The sequence below is a fragment of the Erpetoichthys calabaricus genome, chromosome 4, assembly GCF_900747795.2.
Source record: "Erpetoichthys calabaricus chromosome 4, fErpCal1.3, whole genome shotgun sequence".
Taxonomy (NCBI): domain Eukaryota; kingdom Metazoa; phylum Chordata; class Cladistia; order Polypteriformes; family Polypteridae; genus Erpetoichthys; species Erpetoichthys calabaricus.
In genome coordinates this window covers 231,113,688-231,123,702 of record NC_041397.2, presented here as the reverse complement: position 1 = coordinate 231,123,702, position 10,015 = coordinate 231,113,688, and the positions used below count along the sequence as shown (strand labels likewise).

Here is a 10,015-nt window from a genome sequence, read left to right as displayed (position 1 = left end):
GTAAATGGAAACAAGTCAGACTGTGATTATTGCTTCCTTTATCATTTCATCTTGTTGCTAATAAGGAACAATTAAAAACAGTGAGTGACTAAACTGAACAACTGAGCAATTAAGAGTTGGGAATCTTAACAAGCAAGACATCCAAAATGAGACATAAACATGTTTGTTGAGCAGTAAGTGCTTCAGCACCAATATTTGACTTCTCATTTGAGAAATTGAGTTGAAACAAAAGCCTGTAGCCACTGTGGCCCTCTTGAATAGACTTTTTCTAACTCTGGTCTAAAGAAGCCTAATTCATCTTTCTCTAGTATATAACTGGTCACCGAAATTCACGGTTGTAAACATTTTGTATAGCATCACACATGTGAAGACTGGAAGTGTTTTATGGAGACTGATTTATTGAGACAACGGAAGACTGGAGTAGGAGTTACATGATATGCTATAAAAATTTTGATTCCCATTTTCAGGACAGAGGAAATCCCGCTTGAATCTGGCTGATGTCACATTCAGTCCCTCCTCACTCCTCCCCTTTCACTCTGGATGACAGAAAAGAGGACTGCAACAGAAGGCAGTTGTCAAATGACCAACAGCAAGCCTGAGGGATGTATTCTTGCACCCTACCTGTGAGTATGTCCTGGCAGCAAGGCAGGGAAAAAGCCTTCATAAACACAGCAACACTCACATTCACCAGTTTGGAACTACTAGCTAACTTAACCAGAATATCTATGGGAATTAATTATAAAAATTAGAGTACCTAGAGGAAAACCAATATAGATATGGGAAGCACATGCACACTGTACAAAAATAATTAGTGCAAGATTAAAACCTAGACCAATGTATCCATGAGGTAGCAGTGCTACTCCATGATACCCCACACCATTGGGTCAAAATGCTAGCTTTATTAAATTAATTTTAATATTGTTCCTTGTAAGACTTCTCACTGAGTGCTTACAAAGATTTATAAATATTGTGTAACAACAGTATAGTACACAGCCATACAACATTTGCATACATATGCACTAACAGAAAGGTAAACAAACACTTATGCATTTTTACCCAAAAATATTAATTTAACTTCCAGCTAACATAGGAAAATGTCTAGTTGGCAGTACAGGAGAGTACATAAAAATCAGTGGAGTGGGTTAATGGTCCTTTGGAATGAACAAAGTCACAACAGAGCTGAAAACATGGCATAGTGGAAGGAGTTTATGGCTTTATTTCATTATACCATCAAACAAAGCAATGAATGAAAAAAGGTCCTCCTGACTATAACAATTGTACAGGAAACATGTTAGGCTTAAAGTACGAAAAATATCAATTATCTTATAATGTTACAGCAAACATGTTCAGAGAAGAATTTCTTGTTTGAAAGTCTAAAAAGGTGGTGGATGTCTTGAAGCTCAAAGACTTACAAGCGTTTATGAAATAACAATGACTTGTTTGTTTCCCAGTTAATATACTGTTGCAGTTTTTTCTGCAGAACTTCTTCTGTGGGGTATGGTGGAACCTAAAAAAAAGAATGTAGACATGTTAAATTATTAAATTATTTATTTATTACATGAAACATTTCAAGATCTCTGGAAGATGAAACAGGACAACTGTACACTGCAAAAATATCATCCCTTGCCTCTGCCATTATTGCCACTTTCAAATATTCTACTCTAATATAACATGGATTGTGCAATATTTCTATCAGCTTATCTATATAGGGAACTTGACTTGAAACTCTATGGAAAACTCCAAGCACTGTTAGACATTTCAGCTTGCAACTCGCTTCTCACCTGGTTCCTAGAATCAAGTAAGCTTTTTCTGTGCTGACTTCTTTTGCTTTGCAGTTGTTACTGCTTTCATCTGGAAAATGCAGAAATTTTGCTCCTTTTTTGACCCAGGGACTGAAAGATTTCTTTTTAAAGCTTTACTACATTGAAGACATATTCCTTTTTTTGGTATACTGTATCTCCAACATAACTGTTGCTTAACCCATTTTTATGAGAAAATTTAACATGTCAAAGTTACTCTAGAGGACTCATTTCCAATATTTTAGTTTATAATTCACAGTCCCATCTTTAAATGTTATTTTCCATTATTTCAAATGGTCCTTTGCATGTTACCAGAAATTTATTTATAAATGTATTGTGGGGATGGTGTTTTTTACAATGTTTCTTTTACTTTATTTAATTCCTGATACCAAGCATCTACAGAAGTAAAACTTAGTTAAAATTTTTGTCATTGTTCAGTAGAGGCCAAAAGAAATGTCCGTTGACCAATATCAGTACAGTCTGTAAATAAAGGCCAAACGCACTAATACTTATTTTCCCATTAAATCTCCTATTTTCTGTGCAAAATGAGAGGAAAATGCCATTCTTTTTCATCTTAAACAGGATTCAGTTTTATCATCTGAATATCAAACAAGATCCAAGCAACTTTTTAACTTCATAATTACTTTTATGTTTTCACTTTATACCTCTAGATTTGATACTTCTAGGTCTGCTGTAGGCCGTCCGTCTTCCTCTAGATAAGTTTGAGTCTTTTCACAGTTCTTTAGGCTGAAGGGTGGCTTCCCAGAGTACAACAAATATTGCAAAATTTCCATGGGCTGTGACATCCCATTATGGTTATGTTATACTTACATACTTCAAATTGTCATAGTTGGATGGTTAGTGACATAGGTTTATGTCTTACACATGCACATAAATTGGTATTTATTTTATGACTTAAAAGGACACAGCGCTTTAAACAGTACAACTTAAAAATCTTTAATATTATTTTGTATCCTATTCATAGTTAACTCAGTATTTGTTGCTGCTTGGCTGAATTATAGCAAGGGCTTCTGGGGCAGTAGACTGGGGCCCCCCCAAAAAAGCATTTTTCACAGTGAATTTGATGGACTACCCAATGACCTTTATCACTGAATTATTTCCTGAAAACTTTTCATTGTTTCCCCATGGCCCGTGTGATGTTTTGTTAGGCTACAAAATCACTCATGATTGCTTAAACTCATAAAATGCACTTGTTGCTTTAAGTTCCTTGGGTGCAAAAAAATGTAAAGTCATTGGCCATCTACATTATATTTAAGTGGCAGCACAGTGAATCCATTTATAAATGGAGTTATTGAATGTAATAAATGTTATACTGTAATGATCTTTAAGTATTAGCTCCTCATTATGTATTTTAACTGACAACACTTTCATTAGCAGCAGCTTAAAATTTCACAGCAAAATTTTAAAACAAATCACAAGAAGTATAGGTTATAGTTTATAAAACAATTAGCTTGTGGAAGATAGATTAAGCGTACAGATCCACCTAATTTGACAAGTCTGTAGAATCGGGTCAAAGAATAACATACAGGTTTAAACTCAAAAGGATTCTTTTCCGTCTTTACATTTGCAGCAGAAACATAACAGATGTAACCTTTATATTTATTTTTCATTTAACCTTTGTTTTAGGAATTATGTGTTAACCTAGCAGCCTTAAAAAGACAGATGTTGGTTGAGATAGTTTTCCTGACATTGAAATGCTCTTTAAAGTGTTGATTTTAAAACCACTGATTGTGGATACTGTGCAAAACACCTGCAAAATACACAAGTAAAGCAGCATAGAATCTGTTGAGTAATATAATGCTGAAATTAGTGCAAGGTGAAACAGGTTTACAATCAAATGTCAATATTTGCCATCAAATAAGAATTTTTCATCCATCCATCCATTATCCAACCCGCTATATCCTAACTACAGGGTCACGAGGGTCTGCTGGAGCCAACACAGGGCACAAGGCAGGAAACAAACCCCAGGCAGGACGCCAGCCCACTGCAGGGCACACACCCACACACACACCAAGCACACACTAGGGACAATTTAGAATCGCCAATGCACCTAATCTGCATGTCTTTGGACTGTGGGAGGAAACCGGAGCCCCAGAGAAAACCCACACAGACACGGGGAGAACATGTAAACTGCACTCAGGGAGGACCCGGGATGCGAAGCAGTGCTACCCACTGCACCACTGTGCCGCCCAGAATTTTTCATGTAGATTTTAATTATACAGTAATCCCTCGCTACATCGCGCTTCGACTTTCGCGGCTTCGCTCTATCACGGATTTTATATGTAAGCTAATTTAAATATATATCGCAGATTTTTTGCTGGTTCTTGGGTTTCAGTGGACAATGGGTCTTTTAATTTCTGGTACATGCTTCCTCAGTTGGTTTGCCCAGTTGATTTCATACAAGGGACGCTATTGGCAGATGGCTGAGAAGCTACCCAATCAGAGGACGTATTACGTATTAAATAAAACTCCTCAAATATATTGTGAGTAGGGGGGCTGTTCGCACCCCTAGAGGATACGGACGCTCCTCAAAAAACACTAAAAGACTACCTTCACATTGCTCCCATCCTTGCTGGGCTTACTTGTGGCTGCTTTTTTGTGTGATATGCTTCCCGCACGGTGCTTCGCATACTTAAAAGCCCAAACATCACCTATTGATTTTTGATTGTTTGCTTTTCTCTCTCTCTCTCTCTTGCTCTGACATTCTCTGTTCCTGACGGAGGGGTGTGAGCAGGGGGGCTGTTCGCACCCCTAGAGGATACAGACGCTCATTTAAAAAACGCTGAAAGACTACCTTCACATTGCTCCCTTTCTTGCTGGGCTAACTTGCGGCTGCTTTCTCAAGCGATATGCTTCCCGCACGGTGCTTCGCATACTTAAAAGCTCGAACAGCTCCTATCGGTTTTTGATTGTTTGCTTTTCTTTCTCTCTCTCTCTCTCTGACATTCATACTTAAAAGCCCAAACAGAACCTATTGATTTTTGATTGTTTGATTTTCTTTCTCTCTCTCTCTGACATTCTCTGCTCCTGACGCGCAGTCCTTTGAAGAGGAAGATATGTTTGCATTCTTTTAATTGTGAGACGGAACTGTCATCCCTGTCTTGTCATGGAGCACAGTTTAAACTTGAAAAAGAGACAAATGTTTGTTTGCAGTGTTTGAATGACGTTCCTGTCTCTCTACAACCTCCTGTGTTTCTGTGCAAATCTGTGACCCAAGCGTGACAATATAAAAATAACCATATAACACATATGGTTTTTACTTTGCATATTTTCACCTTTCGTGGAGGGCTCTGAAACACAACCCCCGCGATGGAGGAGGGATCACTGTATTCAAATAGTGATATTCTTCTGACAGCCCTAATATTTATTGAAAATCATTCAGGCTACTAAAATTAAACAAAGACTGTAAATCATAACAATAGTCCTGACCCTGATTTGACTTGATCTCTTTCTTCACAGGCTGTTAGTAGAAGGTGCCCAGAGCGCAGAAAGCATAAAAAGACCACGATATGGGAATTGTGCTCTGCTATAGTGATTTTGCTTTTTAATAGTAGTGTGTGTGTGTATATACGAGGGACGTTCAAAAGGTTTCTGCACTTTTATATTTTCATTGGAAGCGGTGAAGGTGGGAGGAGTAGTAATTGGGTAATTGGTACGATGCAGGGAAAATTGCATCACAAACTAAGGTGACTAAGTAGATAGTGATGTAATTTGTTTTTGAAATTCTTAATAAATAGAGTTAAAAAAAAGTGTGGAAACTTTTTGAACTTCCCTTGTGTATATGTATATACTGTGTATATATATATATATATATATATATATATATATATATATATATATATATTATTGATATCATGATATATCTATCAATTATATGTATCATTTATCTATCTAATATCTATATATATATGTATACTCTATCTATTATATAGATACAGTAAATGATAGATACAATTGATATTTGTTTCACGTATTGCTAGTTTGTGGAGATTTATTAAATTTTGTTTGTGGCAATTGTCCCGTCTGCATCTTTTATTGTTTGAGGCACAGTAGCGTAGAGGTTAGCAGATGCAGTCCAGTGCACAAAATTCATAAACACTAAAGTCATTTCATCTGCTCCAGAACATTTACAGTGTCTTAGAGAACATAGTACTTGCTAGACATCTTCCCAAATGTAGACGTAGCCCTTCAGGCTTTACCTGACTTTGCCTGTCACAAATGCGAGTGGTGAGTAATCAATCTTCAAGCTCAAGCTAGTGAAGAATAGGTTTAGATTCACACTGGGACAGAAAAGAGTGAATCGTTTGACTCTGAGGTTAAATGAGCATGATCTGGTTCAGAAATTGGATTTTAGTGATCTGGTCAAGGACTTTGCTGCAAAGAAATAGTACAATTTTGAGAAGCAAGCTATTGTCTGTGTGGATATACATAATGTCAGTCAGTCATTATCCAACCCGCTATAATCTAACACAGGATCACGGGGGTTTGCTGGAGCCAATCCCAGCCAACACAGGGTACAAGGCACACACACACACCCACCCACACACCAAGCACGCACTAGGGACAACTTAGGATCGCCAATGCACCTAACCTGCATATCTTTGGACTGTGGGAGGTGTCACGATTGGGTCACAGATTTGCACAGAGACACAGGAGGTTGTAGAAAAAAAGGAACTTTATTCAAAGCACTGCAAACAAACATTTGTCTCTTTTCAAAAGTTTAAACGTGCTCCATGACAAGTCAGAGATGACAGTTACGCCAGGAGCAGAGAATGTCTGAGAGAGAGAGAAGGAGAAGCAAGCAATCAATTTAACAAACTGAAAGAAGTCCATACAGGCTTTTTAAGAAGGCGGAGCACCGCGCGAGAGGCATATTACGCGACAGAGCCGGCCAGAAGGGAACGGAGGAATGTGAAGGTAGTCTGTCATGTTTTTTTAGGGGTTTTCCCAGGGGCATCTGTATTCTCTGGGGGTGCGATCAGCTCCACAGCTCACACCCCCTCCCTCAGCTTTATTGACGTTTCCATGAATCAAGCGATCCTCCAGACCAGGTTCAAACAGACGTGAAAGGACATCAGCATTAATATGCTCAGAGCCAGGTCGATGCCTGACTATAAAACTGTAAGGTTGTAATCCCAAGAACCATCTCATGAGACGGGAGTTTGTATCTTTTTGACGGTATAACCATTGAAGTGGAGCATGATCAGTTACTAATGTGAAATTTCGTCCCCATAAGTAATACCGTAGCGATTCTACAGCCCATTTAATCGCCAAACATTCTTTCTCAATAGTTGAATATTTGCGTTCTCTGGGGAGTAATTTCCTACTTAAGTATGTGATAGGGTGTTCTTCCCCATCAAAAACCTGGGACAGGACTGCACCTACTCCGAATGCACTAGCGTCCGTCTGTAGTATAAAATATTTAGAGAAATCGGGATTTCACAACACTGGATAAGAAGACAAAGCGGTTTTTAAATCTGAAAAGGAACATTCGCAAGGTTCTGTCCATACAATAGGGTGGTTTTTTCTTCCTTTAGTAAGCTCTGAGAGAGAAGCAGCCCTATTTGCAAAGTCAGGGATGATTCTTCTGTATTAACCCGCTATCCCCAGAAAAGTGCGTACCTGTTTCTGCTTTTTAGGATGTGGGTAAGCGAGCACCTCTTCTATTTTTCTTAATTGAGGACGAAGTAAACCCCTGCCCATGGAGTAACCTAGATAATGTGTCTCAGACATACCTAGTTTACATTTCTTAGGGTTAGCAGTCAATCTAGCTTGTTTCAGGCTATCAAGGAAAGCCTGGAGACGTTCTAAATGCGAATGCCAATCGTTGCTGAAAATCACCACATCATCAAGATACGCCCCAGAATATTCAGAATGTGGCCGCAATATCTGATCCATCATACGCTGAAACGTTAGAGGGACCCCATAAAGACCGAACGGGAGTCTTGTAAATTCATAAAGTCCATCAAGAGTCGCAAATGCTGTTTTCTCACAACTGTCAGCCTCTAGAGGCACCTGCCAATAACCCTTTGTGAGGTCTAGCGTGGAGATATAGGTCGCCTGACCCAGTTTTTCCAACAGCTCATCTACTCGGGGCATTGGGTAAGCATCAAATTTAGAAACCTTATTCAAGCGTCTAAAATCGATACAGAAGCGAACCGAACCGTCTTGCTTGGGAACTAACACAACCGGACTACACCAGTCACTTTTACTTTCTCGAATTACACCTAGCTCCAGCATCTTCTTGACTTCTTCACGCACAATATTCCTTCGTGCTTCCGGGATTTGAAACGGCCACATCTGTACCTGGACACCGGGCTCAGTAGTGATTTTATGTTCTGCTAAATTAGTGACGCCTGACAAGTCTGAAAAAACATCAGTGTTCTGTTCAATCAAGGTTAATAATTCTGTCTTTTGTGAGCCAGTTAAATCGTTACCAATGACAACATCAGTCTGAGAAACAGCAGCCAAGGAAGTGTAAACTTCTTTTTGGTCGTGCCACTTCTTCAAGAGATTAATGTGTAAAATTTGGAATGGTTTTCGCCGGCCTGGTATTCTAACCTTGTAATTTACTGGTCCCATACGCTCCTCGATAATTGCCGGGCCCTGCCATTTAGCTAGGAATTTGTGCGGGTCAGACGGTACCAGTGCTAGAACACGATCGCCGGGTTTGAATTCGCGAAGCTGACTGTGCCTATCGTAAAGATGCTTCTGTGTTTCTTGCTCGCGTTGTTGATGCTTCACAGCAATAGAAAAAAGTCTAGAAATTCTATCTTTTAATGAAACTCTGCAAAACTCTGCCCGAGAGATGTTGTCTCATGCCCTATCAATTCCTCCCGTACAACATCCAGGATGCCTCTAGGGCGCCTGCCAAATAACAGCTCGAACGGACTCAAACCAGTGGATGCTTGCGGCGATTCCCGCACCACGAACTTAACAAAAGGCAGGATGGTGTCCCAAGTTGTAGGATCGTTATGAGCAGCTTGTCTGATCATTTGTTTTAAAGTCTTGTTAAACCGTTCAGTCAAACCATTAGTCTGTGGAAGGTAAATGGTGGTGTCCAATTTCTTAATAGCGAAACTATTACACAATTGATTCACCACACGAGAAGTAAAAGGTGTGCCTTGGTCAGTCAAAATTTCCCTAGGAATGCCAATACAAGTAAAAATCATGCACAGAGCTTTGGCTACAGCAGAGGAGTTGGCCTTTTTCAAAGCAGCTACCTCTGGATATCGCGTTGCATAGTCAACCAACACTAGCATATATTGGTACCCATTCTTAGTCTTAGGCAAAGGGCCGACAATATCTAATCCCACCCTCTGAAAGGGAACATCCAAAATAGGCATAGGACAAAGGCGAGCCCGAGGAGGCTTATAAGCGGAGACGATTTGACAGTCAGGACATGAAGTACAGAACCGTTCAACATCTTTTCCCATATTCAGCCAATAAAATTGTTTTGATAACCGCTCTCTGGTCTTGTCAGCCCCCAGGTGCCCTCACAAGATGTGAGAGTGGGCCAGCTGCAAAAGAATTTCCCTATGCACCTCAGGTACAACTAGCTGCTCAGTAAATTCCCCCATTAGATGGTCTGTAATCACTCTGAAAAGACAACTGTCTTTTTCTAGAAAGTGTGACATTTTCAAGTCCCCGGTATCGCGCTCTTGGTAATAGGAGTCACTAGCAGTGCGAGCCTGTTTAAATGCATATTCTTCTATAGACTGAGCTGGAGACAGACGACATTCTCTTGCCAAGTGACCGGGGTGGTCACACCGGAAACATTTTCGTTCAGCACCTCTGCCGAAATATCCTCGGCGACGTCCACGGCCACTTTCTCCAGGCACAGGCATCTCATTCATACCTGCGTTCCCTGGAGGTCTTCCCGACGAAATATAATGATCAGGTGCTGAAGGCTGAAGATGTTCAGGTTTACGGTCAAGGAGACGAAAATGTGGGCGGTCTCTTGGAGGTTGTAACACAGCATACGGGGCACCAAACCCAACGCTGTTTCACCAAGCGGTCTGCGAGCCTTCCAACCGCTGAGAAATAATCTTAAGTGATTCAAGATTATGACGAAAAAACTCATCCCAGAGAGGTCTAGGTATCCCGAACAGGACTATGTTCATAACAACATTTTCAACGATACGCTCCATCTTGTCCCCCTCAAACCAGCAATGCACTTTATGAATCAAATCTTG

The 10,015-nt window shown here is 40.0% G+C and overlaps 1 protein-coding gene across 1 annotated transcript in view; it reads right to left on the bottom strand.

Moving 5' to 3' along the window:
* Positions 1-1,224: 1,224 nt before the first annotated feature.
* LOC127527562 (cyclic nucleotide-binding domain-containing protein 2-like) overlaps positions 1,225-10,015 on the bottom strand; it is an 89,371-nt gene continuing 80,580 nt past the window's right edge. The window contains exon 16 of the mRNA XM_051926649.1: positions 1,225-1,507. Coding sequence (XP_051782609.1) covers positions 1,409-1,507 — 99 coding nt within the window. The 3' untranslated portion in view covers positions 1,225-1,408. The remainder of the gene's footprint in view (positions 1,508-10,015) is intronic.